The 24,138-nt window shown below is 39.5% G+C and overlaps 1 protein-coding gene across 11 annotated transcripts in view; it reads left to right on the top strand.

Annotated features, from left to right (window-relative positions):
• The window catches only part of KCNIP4 (potassium voltage-gated channel interacting protein 4), a 1,121,260-nt gene that overhangs the window by 975,508 nt on the left and 121,614 nt on the right, over positions 1 to 24,138 (top strand). For 3 of the 11 annotated variants that reach the window (XM_072737989.1, XM_072737986.1, XM_072737993.1), the window contains one exon: positions 10,666 to 10,771. The exons of 5 other annotated variants lie outside the window; for them this stretch is intronic. In XM_072737989.1, coding sequence (XP_072594090.1) covers positions 10,666 to 10,771 — 106 coding nt within the window. Of the gene's footprint in view, positions 1 to 8,419; positions 9,980 to 10,665; positions 10,772 to 24,138 lie in introns of those variants that run through there. 3 more of the 11 variants (XM_072737988.1, XM_072737987.1, XM_072737994.1) reach the window with 2 other exon arrangements.

The following is a 24,138-nucleotide window of genomic DNA, read 5'->3' on the forward strand; positions in this document are numbered from 1 at the left end:
CCTAGTGCAGTTTTCTCTTCAACTGCATTATTATTTTTAATACCGCCAGGAATTTGATAGATGTCCTACAGAAAATAGAATTAGAGGCAGCATTTCTAGTAAAGGAACACAGGTCACCAAGTTCTCGGTTCTATATTTAAGATAGGATGATTTAAGAGGCCTAACCGAGGGGGCGGGGGAGGGAAATAACCCTCCACAAAGTGAAACAAATATGCTGTAGCCGAAGGTTACACATCAGACCCGATAAGGGAAGTCGTCCAGTGATTTCTTAGAGCCATCGTCAGTACAGTAGAGGAGTCAGAATGGCAGACCCAGGTTTAGACAGATGAACATGGGCTCATCCTGGTCCTGCCACTTCCAAGCTGCACACACCTCTACCCTTAATTCCCTCGGCTGTCATCCGGCTATTGTACATTATCTGCCACATGGAGTTCATGTGAAGGTTACACGATATAATGCTGGTAAAGTCCTTGGCCCATAGAAGGTTCTTCTTATTGTTGTGTCAGGACACTGCGTCTTAGGCATTATTTAGCTCCTTCTTCCCAAAGGGCAAGATCACGCTCAAGTGAAACGTAGAGAACTTGCCTGTCTTACTGTTAATCCTGGCGTTATTCTCCCTGTGATACAGGTGAGATCAAGAGGCTCAGCGGGGTTAGGCTGCTTATCCTAAGTCTCACAAACGACAAACGCAAAGCTTAGATCCAAACTAGCTCTTTCTGATTCCCAAGTGGCAAGACTTTCCACTACAAATGTTAACCATTAATATATCCCAAGTTACTTACACTTTTTTTTTTATGTCGGTAAGAATACTTAGCGTGGGATCTACCCCGTAATAACTTGGTGAATGTGCAGTGCAGTATCGCTAACGGGAGACCCCGTGTCATACAGCGCACCTCCCTAAGTTGTACATCAGCTAACAGCATCTCCCCATTTCCACTTTTGCCCAGCCCCCTCAAGCACCATTCTCCTTTCTGCTTCTATGAATTTGACTATTTTAGATACGTCATATGAGTAGGATCATGTAGTATTTGTTCTTCTGTGACTGGCTTAGTTCACTTCACCTAGTGTCCTCAGGGTTCATGTAGGTGGTCATGTATGTCAGGATTTTCTTCTGTTCAAAAGCTGAAAAATATATTACATTAATATTATAATAATATTGCATTGTGTACAAATATGTTTTTAGATCTCTGTTTCAGTTTTCCTACTAATTATAGCTATTTTTTTTTAAGATCTTGTTTATTTATTCATGAGAGACACATAGAGAGAGGCAGAGACCCAGGCAGAGGGAGAAGCAGGCTCCCTGCGGGGAGCCTGATGTGGGGAACTCGATTCCAGGACCCCGGGGTCACGCCCTGAGCCGAGGCCAGACGCACAACCACTGAATCACCGAGGCGTCCCTACAGCCATTTTTAAAACTCAAGTTGCATGTTGACATTATTAACCGTGTGATGAACGAAGCGGCCGGTTTGGCGGTGACTGCAATTTCTCTATAGGAACAGACCCCACTGGGTGCTGATATAATTTGTCTTCTTAAACAGGAACACTGTGGCCATGAAAGGGGGATGCTAACAGATGGAGTGTTAGGACCATCGTCACAAATTGGCACTGTCCGGGGCAAGCCCCTACTTACAGAGAACTCCAGATCATTTCCCAACTCCTGCACAAAGACTTCACCATCTAAGCAGTTCAGGTAGTCATGGACCCTGCTGCTGTCCTTAAAAGTGAATAATTGCATCCAGGCTGACTACAGGATCAGTAGCAATTGGCATGATTGGCCAACAGTTTTCAGTGAGAATTATCACCAGAGTATGAAGTCCAAGTCATCTGGAGCCTTTTTTTTTTTTTTTTTTTTTTTTTAGGAATAAATTTGGAAACACAAAAAGAACTGTCTGTGTATTTAGGAGCCATAAGCTTATCTGAAAAATAGACACGCTGGCAGGTAGGCTCACAGTTGCAACTCGTCATGAATATATTTCTAGCCTCAACATCAAGTCACTGCTCGTAAATCTGCTTGTGTACAATCTGCTTGTCACTGATGCCAAGGAGGGAGACCCAGATGGGATCACAGCGCCACCGAACCCCTAGTGATTTGGTCATAGTTATTGAGTCCAAGGAAGACACCACGTCTATGGAAACATCATTAACTATTTTCTTCCACCTGACATCCGCAGGCCGAGCATCTAGGAAGAAAAACATTGTCCATAATTCAAAAGCACAAGATAGAAGCTGAGCAGGGCTGTGAATTATGGAGTAGGAGCCTTTTTTTCCCATGCAAAGTTACAGAGAGTCTTCGTTTTTGCTATCAGCTATACGATGAAAAGGAGGAAGATGAGCATCCTTCCCATTGTGGTGAAATTGCCACTTCTGTTACCGTCATCATTAGCTGAATTCGAAACACAGGCCCATGGCTCGCTGCTGAAACCTGACACTTACATGTAGGGGCATTCCTTGTGGGACAGGGAGAGCAGCCAGGGTAAAACGACCACCGACATACATGACCGTGGAAATCTCGAGGGTCACAAATACGGGCCAACCAACCTGATACTGGGCTGATTGATTGTCAGTAATGTCAGGCTTTGTAAGATGAAATCTTTCCCACGGGTAGGAATGAAGGCATTTGCATTCAGCTGTATCACAATTCGAGGTGGCCTGTTTATTTGCACACTTACTTTTTATTCTTTTCATATTATTTTGTTTCGGGAGTTTTAAAGTGCTAGAACTCTGGTTTATTATCTTTTTAAAGATTTTGTTTTATTATTCATGAGAGACACACACAGAGAGAGAGAGAGGCAGAGACACAGGCAGAGGGAGAAGCAGGCACCATGCAGGGAGCCCAACGTGGGACTCGATCCCGGGTCTCCAGGGTCTCACCCTGGGCTGAAGGAGGAGCTAAACCGCTGAGCCACCCGGGCTGCCCTAGAACTGGTTAACTTCTCAATGCAAGGATAAGGGAGTTGAGTTACTTTTGATTTCTAAGGACATAAATTTATGAGTAGATCATTGGACTCAGGTTTATCCAGCCAATTAATCTAAGGTATTGACCTGTCTATTGTAAGTGTCCATAAGTACTAATTGGATAAATTCATAAATGAGGAAGATCAATCCCTCAACAAATCTATATTAGTGCCTAAAATGTAATATGCTGCACTAGTTGCTAATGATGCTAAGAAACTTTCTCATTAGATGAGTTTGCTCAAATCTAACTACACTGAATCCCTCCCTACAACCACATTGAAAAGTACCAGTCCTCCCCACCCTACTTCCCAACCCACCTACCAACAGAAGTCTCTATGCCTCATCTCTGCTTTCTCTCTTGCAGGCTTTATATTTTGCTATTTTTGTTTATTTTTCCCCAACTATAATGCATGATGACAAAAAAAGTAGGAATTTTTTGTCTGTTTTATTCACTACATTATTCCCAGCCCCCGAAACAGTGTCTAGCACATTCTAGCCACTCAAATGATTTTTGAATAAATGAATTAATAAATGCGCAGAATCCTTTCCTCAATGAATTTGAGATTTAGCGAAAGGCACTGGCAAATTAATCACGCAATGCAATGGGTGTTAGAATTGAAGTAGATGGTTAGACTCCGAGAGCAAGGACTTTCTTTTATATGGCCACTATATAGCCACAGCTCTACAACAAGCATTGTTTAAATGTTTATAAGTGCTATTATGATAAATGCTTTTTCTAAATAAATGAATATTTATGTGATGTAAAGTTTTTAGTCTGTCAAAGAGTGTTTATGAGAGTAAAACGCCCTGCATACTAACGCATTCTACTGGTTGACCCCCCTTCAACTGATTTTCTCTTGGTACTATGGGCTGGGGAACGCCGTCAGACTCAGAGAGAGCCTCAGACACAGGTGTCCATTTAGAGTGTGGGGAGGAGACTGCTTGACCCACTGCGAGGAAACAGACCGTGCAGATTTTAAACGCGTCTGCTAATTATAGGCATGCAGCTAATCTGTGTATTTTGAGACCATCATATGACAAATGTAGTCTGATTTCATGCTTTCAGCAGATATTGATTGAATGCTCTTTATATAACAGGCTTATGCAAGGTAATGGGGATACAGTAGTAGATAAGAGTGATTCGGCTTCTGATTTAATGATATGGTTGAAGAGAGTCTGCTGGCTGATTATGTTCTCTTTGCTTTTCTATTCCTCTGTCTCTGACTTCTTTGGGATTCATCGAATATTTTTGGTATTCCATTTTAATTTCTCAATTGGCTTTTCAACTGCGCCTCCTCTGACTACCACTTACCTGTTTCCCCAGTATCTAGAGGTTGTAGTCTGTCCCTTGCACTTACTCAGACTGCTCAGCATGACTATTGTACCGCTTAGTGGAAAACGTACCATCAGTAACGTTTGCCTTCCCTCACCCCTTATGCCCTTGTCAGGAATTTTATATCTACAAATGTAATGAATTCCACAATGCCTTTTTTTTGTTGTTTGTTTAAACAAAGGAAATAAGATAATAGTTTATGTTTATTCACATATTTTCAATTTCCAGGGTTCTTTATTTTGCTCTTTATTTCTACCTGTAGATCTTCCTATCATGTCCTTTGTTTTAAGCCTGAAGAAACTCCTTCAGTATTTCTGGTAGTGCAGATCTAGCAGCTATGGTTTTTCTCAGCTTTAGTATATCTGAAAATGTCTTTATTTCACTGTCCTTCTCAGAAGACTATTTCACTGAGTATAGAAGTCTGGGTTGAAAGTCTTTATATTTCCCCCAGCACTTATTCCATTGTTTTCTGGCCTCTATTGTTTCTGATGAGAAACCATTCTCATATTATCATGTCTCTATCTGTAATATGTCCTTTTATTCTAGATTTATGTTTTTTAAGCTTTTTTTTTTTTCAGTTTTTTTTCAGCAATTTGTCTACGGTGTGACTAGACATAATTCATCTTATGTTTATCTTGAGTGTGTCTGAATAAGTTCCCTGGATCTGTACATTAATGTTTGAAACTAAAGTTGGAATATTTGGGCCATTTCTTTTCAAACTCCTCTCTCCTGATTCATCTGTTTTTTAAATTACATCATGTTAGACTACTTGATATCTTTTTACAAATTACTAAAATCTATTTACTTTTTAATCCCTTTTTATCTCTAGTATTCAAATTGAATAATTTGTCTCTTTTCATCTTTATTCAAACTCATAACTCGTTCTTTAGTAATTTGTTATGTACTGTTAAGTCCTTCTAAGAAAGCTTTTAGATTTTTGGTATTTTACTTCTCATTTTTACTATTTTTATTTGTTTCCTTTTTATATTTTTAATTTCAATTATTTACTTACTATGGTCATCTTTTTCTTTAATGTCATTTTCTACTTATTTTGAGATCTGTGTCATCCCAGAGTCTGTTTTTATCAATCATTTTCTTAAAATCTTGATTATGGGTCACATTTTTCCATTCCTTTACGCATCTGCTTATTTTTGACAACATGATAGACATCATTATAATACATTGTAAGGAGTTTGGATTTTGTTATCTTCTTTTTAATGTGCTGAATATGGAATGCCTGGGTGGCTCAGCGGTTGAGCGTCTGCCTTCGGCTCAGGACACGATCCCATGGTCCCAGGATTGAGTCCCACATTGGACTCCCTGCATGGGGCCTGTTTCTCCCTCTGCCTGTGTCTTTGCCTGTCTCTGTGTGTCTCTCATGAATAAATAAATAAAATCTTAATGTGCTGAGCACCTCCTTCTGGTCTTACCAACTTTTGTTCTATTATTTGTTAGGATAGGTCAATTTTGGTTTTATATGTAGTCATAGGTTGTGACTCGTACTCTAGAAAATGATCTTTACTCCCAAAACATAGTCTCTCTGACTCTCCAGTGAATGCCAGTGCTGCTGCTGCAGCAGTGTGGTTTCTTTCCTTCCTTCCTTCCTTCTTTTCTTCTTTCCTTCCTTCCTTCTTTTCTTTTCTTTTCTTTTCTTTATCTTTTGGGTCAGAACTTCAACATCTCCCAGCATGACATGACTTCTAGTATTTCTATTCAGCCTTTCAGGCAGCTTCTGCCTCCTAAGTATTATGGAGTCTGACCTTGAGCATGCATCACTCAGCCCTTGATCAATGACTGTATTAGTCAGAGTTCTCCAGAGAAACAGAACCAATTGGAGATAGGTAGAGAGATAAATAGATATAGATACAATGAAACATTGGCTCACACAGTCATTGAGGCTGAGAAGTCCCACAATCTGCCAGGAAAGTTGATGGTATAGTTCCAATCCAAACACAACGGCCTGGGAACCAAGAGAGCCAATGCCTGGAGGCATCATAAGATGGATGCCCCAATTCAGGCAGAGAACAAATCCACCCTTCCTCTGCCTTTTGTTCTATTTAAGCCCTCAACTATTGGATGGTGCCCATTAACATTGGTGAAGGTGATTTTCTTTACTCAGTCTACCCATTCAAATGCTCATTCCTTCCAGAGACACCCTCACAGACACTCAGAAATGATATTTTACCAGCTATTTGACTTAGCCCAGTCAAGTTGCTAAATAAAATTAATCCCCACAACGAGCCACAATCTTCACACAAATCTTCCCTTCTGACGCACAAACCAGTTCTCTCCTAACACCCTCTCCTGCAAATTCCAGTCACTTTATGAGTCCAGAATTCTGATGTCTGCCAATCTCCTCTCAGTAAGCATGATCTGTACCTCTTTGAACTGTGGAGAGAACATGCCACTAGGCAGAGAGAACCAGGCCATTTAGGGAGCTCATCTCTTGGGTTTCTTTTCTCTCAAGTACTACAGTTCTACATTTCTTGTTGTTAAGTACTTGAAAACAGTTGCCTCATGTGGTTTGACCGGTATTGTGACTGCTTATAGGGGACAACACATTTAGCAACATTTAGTCTCTAAAAGCTGTAAGTTGACACCTTTAATCTTATACTGAAGTAGGGAAGACATATGTCAAATATATAATTGTGTCATCAATTGTTTTAATTATATTCTTGCTAATGCCATGAAGGAGAAATATAGGAAACTCTAGGCGCATATAATAGAGTCTAGTCTCAGTCTAGTCTCATCTGTCATGTACACTTTTCCTCAGAAAGTGATTATTGAACTGAAATATCAAGGCAGGCAGTTAACCAAGCCACAAGGAGGTAAAACAAACAAACAAACAAAAATAAAAACAAAACAAAAGGTTCAGTTAGAGGTAACAGCATTTTTGGAATGGACCTGAGGTAGTAGGGAATATCATATACCCAAAGAACTGAAAAATATTAATATCTAACACCTACTGATGTACATTACTACATCTACTAAAGTACATTATGAATAATCACTGTGCTAAATGCTTTATATATTATCTCATTAGATTTAAAAACTTTATGAGGTAGAGACTATTACTAATCCATTCTATTGATGCAGAAGCTGAGATTCAGAAAGATTCAATAAACTTCCCCAATGTCATAACGCACTGGGATCTGGTCCAGCCAGTTTTACTACAGTGCTTGAACACTAACCACTACACTTTAAGGAGGAAAAAGCAGAATGATCTGATAGCAGAGAGAGAGAAGTGGGGAGATAGGGGAACTTATTGGATGTCTAGAACCTGACTTCCAAAAGTTAAAATTCTCATTGGGGAGAAAACACTATAAAAACAGAGTAGATTAAGGAGTGCACTTGTCATGATGAGCAGTAGGTGATGTATGGAAGTGATGAGTTACTTGTACACCTGAAACTAGTATAACAGTGTATGTTAATTGTACTGGAATTAAGATAAAATAAAATATCTTCCTTTCCACATCATCTAGGGAACTTTGTTTTTATCATTTGTAACATTTATGATAAATCATATTCTTATTTATTTTGAAGGAAAAGACCCTGGAAAATTTGAATAATGTTTGTAGTCAAATAAAAGTTGATTTATCCATCTACTAAGAAAAAAAAGTTAGAAATCATATACGATTTCTATCTAAATACATTTCTAAAAGGGACATTTAAACTGTGTTTTTACAACCAAGATCCTTTAGGATACCTTTCCTTTTACAAAGAAAAGACAGAAACCCAAAGAAGTTTAATGACCTGTCCGAGGTCGTTCAACTTGAAATAGTAAAACAGGGTCTAAAATATGGGACTTCTGACTCCTGATTAAAAACAGCAAACTGTCTACCTTTAGTTGCAAGAGCAGTTCAAAAGATGCTCCAAGGAAGATTGAGGTGGAGTCAGGGAGTGACCATGAATAGCTGTGAATGCTTGAGAAGCAGGCAGCTCCCTCCCCTCCTCCCAGACCTGAGGGTCCAGCAGCTGTCAGAGCAAGCTTGACAAGCATCAGAATTTAAGAAAAAAGGGGGGAAAGCAAGCAACTGGCAAATATTTCTTGAGTGTTTGTCATGTGTCAATTTCTGGGATGATTGTGGAGTTTGGCTGGACATCAAAAAATCGAACCTGAAGTAAAGGAGCTGGGTACAAGGTAAAACTAAAGTCTCTCTCGTACTTCTGATGGCTGGGAGAACCTTTTCTTTCTCACTCCTTATTAGAATAGGGTCTCACCCTATAATAGGACGTGATACCCATAACAGTAGAGTGTGCAGCAGGAGCAGAAAAAATAGAGTAGAAGACAGAGGAGGCCCTTCCCTTCAGGAAGCTTGGAAATACAACAGGGAAAGTCTATTAGAAGCAAGTGTGTTTGAATTGAGTTTTTTTTTTTTTTCTTTTTAAGACTACTTATTTGAGAGACAGAGACAGAAGGACAGAGGATGAGCACAGGGGAGGAGGCAAAGGAGAGGGAGGAGCACGTTCCCCATTGGGTGGGGAGCCCAACACGAGGGACCCTGAGATCATGACCTGAGCTACAGGCAGACGTGACTGAGCCATCCAAGCACCCCTTGAATTGAGTTTTAAAGGCTGCAGGGCATATTGGACTTGATCTTTGGTGAAGGGCCACCAGACTGTGCACACAATGGCAGGGGGGCTGAAACAGCACAAAGAAGGAGAAGCAGAATGTCCTGCTTGGGAAGCTAAAGTAAAGCAAAATCCTAGTGTCCCAGAGGTAGTTTACGAAGGAGACAGCACTTGGTCCCTCTACAAATGTACAAGGAAGGAGCCAACTAAAGAGTCTGTTTTATGTAAATCAGATTTATTTTTTTATAAGTTTAAAAGCTTACTTAGATACTAATCAAGGAAATGAAATCCGATCTTGTTTTGGTATTGAAAGTAAATTTATTCACTCATTTGTCAGACATTTATTGATCTCCTCTTGTGTGCCAGACCATCAATTAGCACTTGGGATACCAAGTAAACAAGACATTTCACACCATATAAGCGTCAAGGGCAGAGAAGAGACTTGTTTTGTGAGTTCCAACAAAGCTAAGAATAGCCTGGCCACTGGTTGACGATCCAGAGCAAGAGGATGGTGGAAATGCTGTCAGTGAGGCAGGGCCAGCTCATGCAGGGACTGGGGGTCCACGGTAGGAAGTGTGATTTTTTTTTCCCAAAGAGTAGCATGAAGGTTTTAGTGGACTTTTAAGCAGAGAAATGATCCGATCTGATTTATGTGTCTACTAGTTCACTGTCATCCCACACACAAAAGACCTATCAGGTTTTTACCCAGGGTACACTGATGGTGGGGCAGGACAGCCCCAGAGGGAGGTAGATTAATAGCCTTGTGGTCAGAACTATCTATAATTCCAAGGTAGGAATTATAAAGTAGAAAAACAGCACATGATGCATTTGCCAGGTCCACATTATAAAGATAGAAGATGGTCTAGCCTAGACTTATGTTGCTTCTCTTTTAATCGCCTTATATTCAAAACCTTCTGAACTAATTTGCAGGGGGTACCATTTCATATATGTATATATCTCAGCATGCAAATTCAGGCTCTGGGCACTCAGAGCCGGCAAGTTGATGCTGTCGGCCAGCTGTGGCTCTTGACACCAACAGTTGTTTCAAGCGTTTCCTAACTTGCCCACCCAAGTGCTGTTGACTTTCCTGGACTCTTCCCCAACCGTCTGAAGTCACAGGTACTGCGCCATCCGTTCCTGTGTTAGTATTTTGTGAACATGCCTTGCTTCTTTTGGGATTACTCTGCTTGAATAATTCTGTCCGTTAATGTCCACATGTGAAAAATGTGAAGGACTGTTGCATCTCTGGGCTTATGCTAATGAGGCTGCATATCAAGGACATCTATTGTCTCACTTTCAGGGAAGGCAAAGGTACTAACAGGTGATTGCAGTGTGAATGATTTATGCAGGGCGCCTGTCGCCTCTGTAATCAAAGTTGGGGAGCAATGAGAACAGAAAATCGTCACGCGGGCCTCTGACTGTGGGTTGAATATAGAAATGTCAATCCAGTTAACTCTTTCAGTGATTTTCGCAATCTAAGGCGAAGAAAAGCCACCAAATTTTACTTCTACTGCTGGAAAGATAAACTTGCAAGATTCTGTTTCCACTTGCTAATTAATGCAACATACATGTTAATGCAACGTACGGGAAAGTTTTGAAAAGAAAGCCTAAAAATGAGAAAAACAGAGGTGGGGGGAGGATTTATTTATTTCTTTTTCCTTTTGGGGGTCCCTACCCACTGCCTGTGATTGCCTGAGCAGATGTCTGCATCCATGTCCTGCCTGCCCAGCTTCCTGCAATAAGCCATGCAGCATGCTCGTTTCTCTTCGCAGGCAGCATTAACAGAACCATCACGTATGTTCTAGGTTTCCTCTACGCTCAGAACAGCACCAAGCGCAGCATTAAAGAGCGGCTCATGAAGCTCTTGCCCTGCTCAGCTGCCAAAACGTCGTCTCCTGCTGTTCAAAGCAAGTTTGGCTTTTTTTTTTCTCTCCCCACCCCAACTGTTTGTTTGTTTCCTTTGTTTAGGTCCGCATGTACACCAGAAATCTGTTTCTTAAAAAATATATATGTATCATGTTATGTAAAATCAACTCTATTGGTTACCCAGTACCCAGAGGAACTTTGTGCAATTGTAAGGCCATTCCCATCTGGCAGACCGACGTGACAGCCCAGTGTTAGTGACAAGAGCCTGGGCTTCAAGACATTTGGAAAGTTTTGTTTGATCTGAAGGGTGAGAGTAGACTTGGGATTCCCATGGCCTAACTTGTTGGCAGAGCTGCTCTCCAATTCAGCCTGCATCGCCTTGTAGATGTCCTGACTCACACCTGTGCATGTGGTATACACCTTTCGGATACTGCACAACCTCAGAAACGTCATTAAGTTAGAAAAACTACCACAGAGTGGAAACCGTTTACACAAAGATGAGTTTTTTTTTTTTTTTCTTTGCTCATTCACCTGGGTTCTCTGGAAAACCAGAACCAATATATACATGCACACACACATACACATGCATATCTACATACACATATGTGTACTTACACACACGAACATGTGTATAAAGGTATTTGTTTTAAGGAATTGGTTCCCATGACCGTGGGGGCTGCTGGCCTGTCCGAAATCCATAGGGCAAGCTGGCAGGCTGGAAACTCAGGCAGGATTTGATACTTCAGTCTTGACACAGAACTCCTTCTTCCCCAGGAAATCTCACTTTTTGTCTGGCTGTTCAGCGCAGGATGAGGCCCACTCACACTATCTGGGGTAATCTCCTCTACTTAGCGGCAACTGATGATAGATGTTAACCAGGTCTGCAAAACACCTTGACAGCAACATCGAGATTAGTGCTTGATGAAATGACCAGGTGCCTAGCTTAGCCACCTTGACACAGAAGACTGACCATCTTCTCTTTCTCTCCAATACTATGATATTGTTAAGCAGTAGAAAGTAGGAGGTATCTTTTACCTAAATGGCCTTACAATACAATAAAGGGCAATGCTTTATTTATTTTGTCAAGATGCCATGTACAATTTATAATGAAAATTTACAAATAGCCTCTGTTTACAAATGAACATGTACAAGTATCCTATGATTACCTTCTTTCATACACAATTTTTTCAAACATCAAGATGGTGACAGAGAAGATGGTGTTCTTGGACGGTGAGAACACAGAATATGAAGACTCTGGATAAAACATTCTAGGTGTGGGGCTATAATCCATATCTCCACTGACTCTCTTTATATCCTGTTGCACCATCATATAGGAACTAATGAACTCGGGATGTAAAAAATGTGAATGCCCTAAAATTTCACTAGTCTCCACAACACAAATGAAAAAAAATACAGATAGTGCCTCAAACAACCCAGTACATCCAGTCAAAAGTCCCAGGATAAAACAGTAACTTATTTCCATGGCATTGGTTAGGCATAATATATCATAATAATGAGATTTAATTAATTCACTTATTCATTCAACATAAATGTATTATATGTCAGTTCTTATTCCTGTTCTGAGAGATGTAGCAGTAAATAAAACAGCTTTAAAGGGTCCTACCCTACAAGAATATTTTGTGGAGAAAGGAGACAGGACAAAATTACTTTCATTAGTGACAATCTGATGGACAAAATAATTGAAATTATGGTTGCTTTGATTTTTCCCCTTATTGCACACACCACACATACCATCTCACAAACAAAAAACATAATGTGTCATCAGCAACCTAAAAGGCCATAATCCCAGAATAATTCCCCAGCCCTGATCATCCATGATATTGAAGCTGCAGGCATTTTTATTGCCACTATTTGTCAGCAAATGTTTGTTATTAGAGCCATTGCTTTGCTCTTTTCAAGTTGGAATCAAAATTGCCAATTTACCAGATATTCACTGAAAACATAGTCATTTGTACACAGTAGGCAGGTAAAATATAACTTTTAAATGGATTCCTATATTCACTTGGGAAGAACAAAACTGCCGGGCCCTATTAGCACTCTTCCTGCACCAATCCCTGGTAAAGTCATACCCGAAATAAATGGTCATGGAGGAGGCAATGCAATTTTCAACTAAGCGTGAGGGGAAAGCCAGGATCTTTCTTGAAAGGAAAAAAAATAATAATAATAGATACTAGAAAATGAGCAGAATAATTCTAAAAACTGAAATTTTTATAAAAATGGGATCTCATAAAATTTCCTGATATTGAACTGATGCTAGACTTGGACTCTCACCCAAAAAGTTCTTCAGATATAGCTCCCTTCCTCTACTAGCCACCCCCCTTTTCCCACTAGCCACCTGCCACCAGAAAACCCAGAAGACCCTGGCATGTGGAAGTAGGTTGCTTGGAAAGGAAAACATGTTAATTCCATTGTCATATCAGAAAGGTGTTATTCGTGGGTCCCTATCCGTGATCTGACCCTAAGCAGTTGGTCATAGAACTGAAAAAATGCTATGAGAACATGAGGCAGATGGTTAGAGCCATGTGCCCAGAGTGGCAGAGGACCCCTAGGCCACCAATGTCTGCCTGTTGGACCGCAGAGAACCGTGGGGTGAGCTCTGGCCTGACCAGGCTAATTCTAGGCTTGAATGAGTTGCACACGCCTGAGGGAACATTCTCCACCACGCGGACGGTAGTTAGCGAAGGGCCAATACTCACTCTGAATTCCATTCCCTTTTCCTTGAAGGCAGATGAGAAAGGGCTCTTCATTCCTCATGGCAGAAAGGTCAGACTTATCAATATTATGCATATAATGAAAGGAAAAATATTTCCTACATAAAGACCCAAACTCCTGCTGAGTTCTGGAGCATTTGGATTCCTAGTCAGAGCACTGGAGAGTTTGAAGGGAGCCAGGGAAGACCTGCAGCTTCTCCTCACATCTGGTTCCCAGACAGACTCCTCTGTCATCACCAGGGAGCTGCTCTGCTTCATCAGGAAGACCCCCATCTGATGGTTGGCAGCTTTAAAGAGCACTGTTCCTCACGCTCTGCCCAAATCAGCCTCTTTTTTAACTTCCAAACAGTGGTGCCTGCCCAAAGTCTGAGAGCAATCTGTAGCTCCTGCTCCTTCCTGCACAGGACAGCCTTCCTCCCCTCCCCGTCCTTCTCCTTCAGAGCTGGAGGGGCAGGTGCTTTAGTCACCAGAGTCACTCCTCTTCATGGCAGTAAATTTAGGAAGCATAAAAAAATATAAGAAATCACACAAACACACACAGACCACACAACACTCTCCTAATCCTGTACGTTCCTCTACCTTGAAGCAACTAAAAATAATAATATCTTTTTCCACCAAGGTGTGTGCATTAATGATCACACCAATACCAAATTTTTATCCTTCTCCTATATTGCATGCTTTCATAAATATTCACCTGGTTATTAAAAATGTAAATGTCATTTTTAATGGAAGCGTATTATTCCACTGTAAAGTGATAGTATACTGCATTTGGCCACAATCCTTGGCTTCTGAATATTTAGGTTTTTCCCTTTTCCCTTTTTATCCCATAATACAAATAGCACTGAGATAAACATCTCTGTGAATACATCTGTGTATGCCTTTTAGATTATTTTTTCTCCTAGATTTGGAATTACTGGATGAAAGCATTAAATCATGTGAATACAAGCTTCCTCATGTATATTAGAAGATTAGTTTTTGAGTTGGCCTTTTCAATATTTAAACACATCATGCATATTACCTCAAGTTTTTTGTTACATAGATTTAATATCTTCAATATTTGGAAATCTTGCACATTTTATAGTCATTTTAAATGTAGACTTGAAGTATTTCTTCTGCTGTTTGTGCTTCAGATGAAAGGCATTTAAAAAAAAGTGCACATGACAAAGAGTTTCTACATGAAATATGATTATAGACATTATTAAATTTCTGAAAATCAAACACATTACTCATCTTTAACAAAAGGAGAAATAACAAGCCCCAACCTTTTTATGTCAAAGCACACATCTTGACTATGATATTTGAGATTGTCAGGCAAATATCAAATTCTAAGTGCCTTGGAAAGATGTTGGGGAACAGCAAACATGCCTCTGAGAAGGATGTGGCAAATGTTTGCAGTGGCATCCAGTGGAGCATCCTGATTGCTGGTGGGAGGGGAGTGACTTTCTTTTATCAGTGGAAGATGTCCACTTGCTGAAATTAAAATCAACTTCTTTCACTTTATGCTCCCCACCCACCATCTCACTGGTCGCTAAAGTCTGGTCAATGCTCTTTCTGAAATACCTTTTAGATTCACTTCTATTTAGTGCTAGAGCCCTTGCTCATATTCTCGTCATCCCCTCCAAGAACTACCGAAACAGGCAGGGTGGGCTTCAATATCATCCTGGCATGCGTTTGAGCACCTACTATGCCTCCTACTAACAAAATGCCTGGAGTTATATAATTAAATTATCTGGCCCCTTAGTTTCCATAATTTGATTATTTGTTTGCATTATTATTTTTTTTTTGAGAAACTACATGTTGTCCACATAATTCTAGACACTGGCTTTACAGTGGGAGATGAAGACATATTAGTTCACTGTCTTCATTGCGTTTCTTGGGAACAAAGATGATAAACATGAAAACAAAGACAATCTCAGGGGATGGTGTCTGTTATAAAGTAAATAAGCCTGCGGCAAAGTAATGGAAACTGAATGCAGGTAGAGGAGCTACCTCGTCTGGGTCAGGGGAAGCATCATCGATGAGGTGACTTTTGAGACCCCAAAACAAGAGGAGGCCAATAATATGAGGGTCTGGAGAGAAAGTTCCAAGGAAGAGGACACAGCAAAAGCAAAAGCTCTAAGGAGGAAAGGAGCATAGGTTATTTCTGGTCTAAAAAGAAAGCCCATTGGTATCCTCAGAGAATTGCATGGTTGTGGGCGGGATTAAGCAAGATAATTCATGCAGAGTACTTAGTACATGAAACATCATGAGCATGAGTATATGACAAGTATTGACTCAGTTAATAGACCCGGTTAGCATCTGAGGCAGGTGTATTAGTTTCCCCATGTAATGGCTGAGAAACCTGAAGCACAGAACTTAGACAGTTTTTCCAATTAGCAGAGCTGGGATTCTGACTCCAGAGCCTGCTGCCTTCATCACTTCATCAGGCTGAGCTGCACCGACCACCTCTGATATTGATTGAGGAAGCCCTTCAGGTGTATAATTGTAGCTCTGTTTTGTACTTTGAATCACAAGTCTTCAAATTGGAAGGAATTTGGGAAAGCGTTAGGTCTGGCGACTCTGCATCCAGGAAGGTCGCCTTGCATCCCCATTTCACAACTGAGACAACTGCGTCCTGACAGGGTTGTAATGATTTGTGCAGAATCTACACAGCTGAGAAATTGGAACAAACCCACACCCAAAATGCTCTTAGTCCGATGATAGAGATGCTCTTATTGAATGACTGCCTGCAAGATACAGGCACATCACATCACATCAGTAGAACTGTTACTGGAAAAATTCAAGGAGAGCGTGAAGGGGAATTTCTATCTCATCTTATTTTAAATGTTTTAAGTATTTTAGCCCATTATAACAACAGCAGCCTATTATAAGGAATATAGCCTATTTTTATGTATGAGAAAACTGAGATCTATAGAAAGGAAAGGATTTTCTCAAAATCATAGAGCTATTTAAAAAATCTAGGATGAGAAACCTGATTCAAGTCTAGTACTTTCCAACACCGAAGTTCTGTGATTTGGGATCAATCAGTGTCCTGGCAGGAAACACAAGGCATGCTTAAATAGGGCCACCGAGGGGAGTTTATTGCAAAGATATGAGCAAGGATTCTGGACACAACAAAGCTGGTGAAGCACCCAAGGCTAGTAGGAGTGAAGTTATCATTTCTATGCCCATGATTACAAGAGAAGAAGAAAGCCATAGCTATACCTATAACTATCAGAGAGGGTTTTGCAATAGGGCTACTGGCCCTTGGAAGAGGAAAGCAGCCACTACAAACCCAACCTACACCCAGGAGAGATCTCAAAGAATAAATACCATGGCCTCTCCCTTCCTCCTCTCTGATCTCTTCTGGGGGCTTCCCATTGGGCAGAGAGCTAGGAGTTGAAATAATATCCAGAGAGGTCCAACTCCTGGCCCTAGAACAGCATATAGAAGGATAGAGAGTGGCTCCAGAGGCCAAATGAAGATGCTTTCCAGCTTCTATATATCTTGGAAGCCAGGGATTGCGGATCTACAGAACCAGTAACAATTCTCAGTCAGGCACACTGCCTTTCTTAGAAGATTTGTTCCCAATTCCATGATAGGCTGACAAATGGCTGATAAATATATGTTGATATTGAGTAGATAATTTCAGGATTAAGGAATTTAACTACCTTTTTCATGAGTGGCTTAGTATCAAGAAATCCCTAGCTACTATACTCTAGGTGAGCACAAATACTTTTTCTTTAAAAAAATAAATGCTGTCAAGTCTGTGGCTATATATCTATGTCTCCTTATTAGATAATAAGTAATTCACTTTGCCTCTCTATGCCCCACTTATGTTTTTATAAAGTAATTATTTTCCCTATTTATTCAAAAGACATTGTGGTGACCAAAAGATTACTTGCTAGATAATAATCAGGAACTAATGCAAAAGATAAAATATTAAATGCTTGACTTTTAAAAAAAGATTTATTTATTTATTCATGAGAGACATAGACTGAGAAAGAGAGGCAGAGACATAGGCAGAGGGAGAAGCAGGTTCCTTGCAGGGAGCCTGATGTGGGACTTGATCCTGGATCCCGGGATCATGACCTGAGCCCAAGGCAGGCGCCCAACCTCAGAGCCACCCAGGTGTCCCTAAATGCTTGATTTTATGTGCATTTATATTCATATACATGTTTTTATTTAAATTTGTTTCATAATATCGTCCCAGTAAATCTGAGCAACCCCATTCAATCAAAGTAATTGATTCACTAAATGAAAGCTTCGTTCCAGTGGCTTTTGTTGTTGATTTGGGCAAACACGGGAGAGTGAATGCGACAAAATAATTGTGGGGCTAGATGACTCCTAACTTGGAAGCCACCACTGCCTCTTATAATTGCAAAACATAATTTCCTAACTTTCACTTCAGACTTTCGGTATCCAACACAGCATAACATTTCAGTGTGTTTCATTTTGCCTGATAGCATATTGATCATGGAAAGTTTTAGATGCCTGTCTCAGGGGAGAACCATCAGCACTTGGCTGTTGGAGGACGTGTTTTCAAAAAGTGACTTAAACTGTTAACATGCTGCCAATTAAAAATACAACAGTAGCATCCAGGAATTGTTTTTTTAATGTTTAACCTTCTGTGAATTAATTAACCTGATGCTAACTCTTTGGTAACTTTAGATAAAAGCTCTGACCTGGACATATAGTCAGGAAAATCTTTGGTGGCACTCAAGTGTAACTGGTGAAGGTTTGTGAACTTTGCAAGCAGAAAGCAAAATCCTTTAAATTCATTATTTGTATGAGCCCTAGCAAATGTTATGTTCAAATACTTAGATGTTATTTCTATTTATTTAACAAGCATCCAGTACTTGCTATGTGGCTGGTACAGTTCTAAGTGCCTTGCACAGTTTAACTCATTATATCTTAAAACAGTTGTAATAAGATAGACTGCCTTTATTATTTATTCCCATTTAACAGAATAGGAAAATGAGGACTGAGAATCACTTTATTAGTAAGAGGTGTAGAGGCAGGGGAGGTGGTTGGCCCAGAAGTTGAGCTCCAAAATCTATACTTTGTCAGCTTTCCAGTTATGTTCAGTGTTTTTATTGGTTATAAAGATCTTTTCCACTTATGTGCCTTATGCAGCCCACATTGCCCAGAGAGATGGTGACAGCCATCTCTTGAATGAGTTGTTTCTGCTTTCTGGACCTCAGTCTCACTATCTACAAATGAGAACCACAGAGAGTGTCTCAAATTCTCCTTCCAGATGTAGCATTGCTGGAGCCAATGAGACAGCGCTTCTTATTCTGGGCTATGGTAAATGGGAGATGTTTCAAAGCTAGCATAAAATTTCCTCCTTTCATTTCATTTCACTACCCATGAGAAGCAGGAAGTGGGAAAAGTTAGAACTTTAACACTTAAGCCAAATGGCATACCAGTTGGTACTACCATTTATTTGCTGTAAACTACATGTTTTACTAATTTGAATACTTGTCCCTGTCTTTTTTATGGTCTTTGATAGTTTAAAAGTCTTTATCCTGTTTATTTCATTTAATCCTCATAAAACTCCTGGGAGAATGAAAGATCTCAAAGATTATGCTCTCCATTTAACAAACTGAAAAGTGGAGAGATTAAGTGGCTTGTCCAAAGTCAACATAACTATGTAGTGACAAAGGGAAAGATGAGTATTTTTTTTCATGGACCATCATATGTTTACCAAGAATCCTCATTGAAGCAGGAATGAGTCTAAGAAAGACAGAGATAGCAGTCCCAGGACAGCTATTTCCTGTTGACAGGTCTAGTGGCCTTCACTTCAACATGGCAGACATTTATGGAGCACTAACTATTTGAAAAGTAATAGCTCTAGGGATAGGGGAACACGTAGATCACTTCCTCTGAAGGCTGACATTGTACTGAAATAAACAAATATGGACAGACATCACTCAGATACAATGAATACAAGTAAATGCTATTGGAGGCAGAAAGAGAAAAGTGTTAAGTGCTAGGAAGTTAAGGGTGGTAACTCTGAGACTAGCCTATTTGGTTTGAATCCTGGTTCTGTGACCAACTAACTAGCTATAGAGAACTCAGGTGAGTTGCTTACCCTTCCTGAACTTCAACTTCCTCATCTGAAAGGTGGAAATAATAATAGTAAATATTCCATTTACTTGCTCAAAGGAGTAAATGAGCATGTGACTGGCTAGTAAGTGGCCAATAAGTGGTGGCTGCTGATGCTTTTATTCTATAAAGACAATGGTGATCACCACTACTATAACCACACAGAGAAAGGATTGAATCACAGCTAAGTGCCTTTCACAAAGAGGTAATATTTCTTCAGGGCCCTTTGGAGAAGAATCATTTCATTAGAAGAAGAAATAGTGGGAGGAATATTAGGTATTTGAAAAGATGAAGCTTAAGACAGTCAGAAAGAGTGAGAAGTAGGGAGGAGAAGCCACCAGAAGAGATAAGCTGAGACTGGAGTCTGAAAGTTCTTACTACCAACACAAGGCTGAACTCTACTAATAAAAAAAGACAATGTAGAGTGATCCAGGCCTCTTATTTTATTTCAGCTTTATTGAATTATAATTGACACATAAAATTGTAAGATATTGAAAGTGTATGATGTGATGATTTGATAGGTGTATATGTTGTGAAAGGACTCCCCCCATTTTGTTAATTAACATACCTCACCTCACGTATATATCGTTCTTGTTTGTCTGTTTTTGATTTTGGACAGAACTCTTTTAGGAAATGTCAATTGCACAGTAACTGTTATTAAATATAGTCACCATATTTTACATTAGATTTTCAAACACTATTCATTTTCTAGCTGAAAGTTTGTACCCTTGACCAAACTCTCCCTATTTTCTCCACCCCCAAACCGTGCTGGCAACCACTTTTTTACTCTCTTTTTTTATAATTTTGACTTTTTGTTTTTTAGATTTCACATATAGGTGATATCACACAGTATTTCTCTTTCTCTGTCTGGCTTATCTCACTTAACATAATGCCCATGTGCTTTCACAAGTAGTAGGATCTCTTTATTTTCCACTGAATAATATTCTCTTGTATATTTATACCTCATCTTCTTTATCCATTCAGCCATTGATGGGCATTCAGCTTTTGTAAAGAATACTGCAATGAAAATGGAGGTATAGATACTTCTTCAGTGTCCTGTTTTTTTGTTTTTTGTTTTTTTCGATAGATACCAAAAATAGGATTACTGGATCAAAACGGAAGTGATTCTCTTTTTTGACTGGGTTTTAAGATGGCTAGATCCAGCCAATAGTCAAGAGACTTGAGCACAAGTCCAACTTTAGAAAGGTTGATGGTGAACTTGAAGCCAGGGAAAAACTGGCAAAGGATCGAGAGCAATATTTAAAGACAAGATATGGGGTATCAAAACAATAAGCAAAAACTAGTGGATATTGGTTTCTAAGTCAAGGAAACAACAAAGACTCAGAGTGAGAAAAATGACTCAAAAATAAATTTTAAAAAATCAGAAATCAATTAAATTTTTGAGGGAGACAAAAGAGGAAAATCATTTGGAAAATTGTTTTAAAAGTCTATGTGACAAACAATATCAACAGTTAATTCTTATTGAGGACAACATTATTCCAAGCCTAAAGAATTATTTCAAACATTTACTGCAAACCTGTGAGGAAGGCAAAATTATAATCCCCACTAAGATGAGAGACTACACAAGGAAATTAAATCACTAACCCAAGATCTCTCAATTACTAATTGTTAAAGCCAGACTTTGATCTTGAACAGCATAATGCCAGAGCTTCAAGTCTTCACCACTAGACTTCTCTGCCTACAAGAGAAAACAAAAGCCTAAATACAAGGCAATAGTGGTAGAAGGTGAAGCTCATGGATTAGAAGAATTAATATTGTTAAAATTCCCTTATTACCCAAAGCAATATCAATAGCACTTTTCACAAACTAGAGCAAATAATTTTAAAATTTGAATGGAACCACAAAGGACCCTGAATAGCCAAAGCAATCTTGAGACATAAAAATCTGGAGGTATCACAGTCCCAGATTTCAAGATCTACATACAAAGCTGTAGTAATCAGAAGAGTATGGTACTGGCATAAAAATAGACAGATGGATCAATGGAACAGAATAGAGAGCCCAGAAATAAACTCACATTTATATGGTCAATTAATATTCAACAAGTAGGCAATAATATGCAATAAAGGAAAAGACAGTCTCTTCAATAACTAACGTTCAGAAAGCTGGACAGCCACATGCAAAAGAATGAAACTAGACCACTTTCTTACACCACACAAAAAGTAAACTCAAAATGAATTAAAGACCTAAATGTGCCTGAAACAATAAAAATCCTAGAGGAGAGCACAGGCAGTAATTTCTCTGACATCAGCCATAGCAACATTTTCCTAGATATGTCTCCTAAGGCAAAACAAACAAAAGCAAAAATAAACTACTGGGACCACATCAAATAAAAAAGCTTTTGCACAGCTAAGGAAGCCATCAACAAAACAAAAAGCCAGCCTACTGACTGGGAGAAGATATTTGCAAATGATATATCTAACAAGGGGTTAATACCCAAAATATATAAAGAATTTATACAAGGCAACATCAAGAAAACAAACAATCCAATTTAGAAAATGGGCAGAGGACCAGAACAGACATTTTTTCAAAGAAGACAGACAAATCACCACAGACATGAAAAGATTCTTAACATCACTAATCACCAGGAAAATGCAAATCAAAACCACAATGAGATATTACCATCTACCTGTTAGAACGGCTAAAATCGAAAAGAAAAGAAATAGCACGTGTTGACAAGGATGTGGAGAAAAAGGAACCTTTGTACAGTATTGATGTGAATGTAACTTGTACAGCCACTGTGGAAGACAGTATGGAGATTACTCAAAAAAATTAAATGTAGAAATAACATATGATCCAATAATTTCACTAGGTATTTACTCAAAGAAAAAAAAACCCACTAGTTCCAAAAGATATATGCGCCCCTATGTTGATTGCAGCATTATTTACAGTAGCTAAGATATAGAAGAAGCTTAAGAGAGTCCATTGATAAATGAATGGATAAGGAAGATGTGAGATCTATATGAACATTACGCAGTCATAAGAAAGGATGAGATCATGTCATTTGTAACAACATGGATGGACCTAGAGGTTATTATGCTAAGAGAGGTAAGTTGGATAGAGAAAGACAAATGTTTTCACTTGTGGGGAATCTAAAACAAATACCAATTCAAAGGGAAACATGCACCCCAGTGTTTATAGCAGCATTATCTTCAAGAGCCCAACTATGGAAACAGCCCAAGTGTCCATCGATTGGTGAATAGATAAAGAAGAGGTGGTGTGTATATATATATGGTAGGATATGAGTCATAAAAAAAGATGAAATCTTGCCTTCTGCAATGGATGGAGCTACAGACTATTACACTAAGCAAAATAAGTCAGTCAGAGAAAGACAAATACCATATGATTTCACTCATATGTGGTGTTTAAAAACAAACAACAACAACAACAAAATCATAGAGGAAAGAAAAGAGAGAGGAGGCAAACCAAGAAACAGACTCTTATCTACAGAGAACAAATTGATGGTTACCAGAGGGAAGGTGGGAGGGGGATGAGGGAAATAGGCGATGGCATTAAGGGGCGCACTTGTGATGAGCACTGAGTGTTGTATGGAAGTGCTGAATCACTGTATTGTAGGCCTGAAACCAATATTACACTGTAAATTCACTAACTGGGATTTAAATAAATATTTTTAAAAATACAAAGAAATAAACACAAAGCAGAATCACACCTGTAAATACAGAGAACAAACTGATGATGGCCAGAAGGGAGGGAGGGAGGGAGGGGAAGGGCTGGGCAGAATGGGTTAAGGGGTAAGGGGGGTGGGGGGACACAGGATTCCAGTCATGAAATTATGGCGAAGTCACAGGAGTAAAAGGCACAGCGCAGGGGATACAGTCCGTGCGATGGTAATGGCATTGTGTGGTGACAGGCGGTAGCTACACTGGTGGTGAGCACAGCGCAATGTATGAACTTGTCAAGTCCCTGCATTGTGTGGCACTGTGTGTGTACTACACTCGAATAAAAAGATTAATAAAAATTAGTGGTGGAAGGGAGAGGATAGATTTGAAACGTGCGGTGAAGATACCGCTGGACACGTTGGGAAACAGTTGGTAGTACTGAATTAAGATGAAAAAGGGACAAAGTGATTCTACCAAAAAGATAATGGTGGCGTGACGCAAGATAAGGAACAGAGAAGGTCAGGAAAGTAGGTTAAGATGATAGTTTTATTTTAGATAAGTTGGCTTAAAGTGCCTGAAGAACACAAGCCATTCTTGAAACAAGCCTTATTGTTGGCTGATGGGTCTTTTTTTGTTTTTTCCAGGTTACTTATATGATGAAATCTTTGCTTCCTACTTGATTTTTCTACTATTTTCTTACTATTAATTTGGGCCAAAGGGGTAGAGTGATAACTACTTAAGTCACACTGAGAGTTAGATAAGCAAAAGCCTTCTCTATTTTTTCTTTTACTAATAATTTTATGATCGGTCACTCATGCAGTTTCTAATGGGAGTCATAAATACCTATTTTCCATTAGCATTGAGCTAGGAAGTAATATTTGGGCTAAGCACGAATCCAGTCAATGCCGGTTTCTGCCGGTTTCCTTTAAAAACTGAAATGGGAGCCTAACGCTTC

The sequence above is a fragment of the Vulpes vulpes genome, chromosome 14 (assembly GCF_048418805.1).
Source record: "Vulpes vulpes isolate BD-2025 chromosome 14, VulVul3, whole genome shotgun sequence".
Taxonomy (NCBI): Eukaryota; Metazoa; Chordata; class Mammalia; order Carnivora; family Canidae; genus Vulpes; species Vulpes vulpes.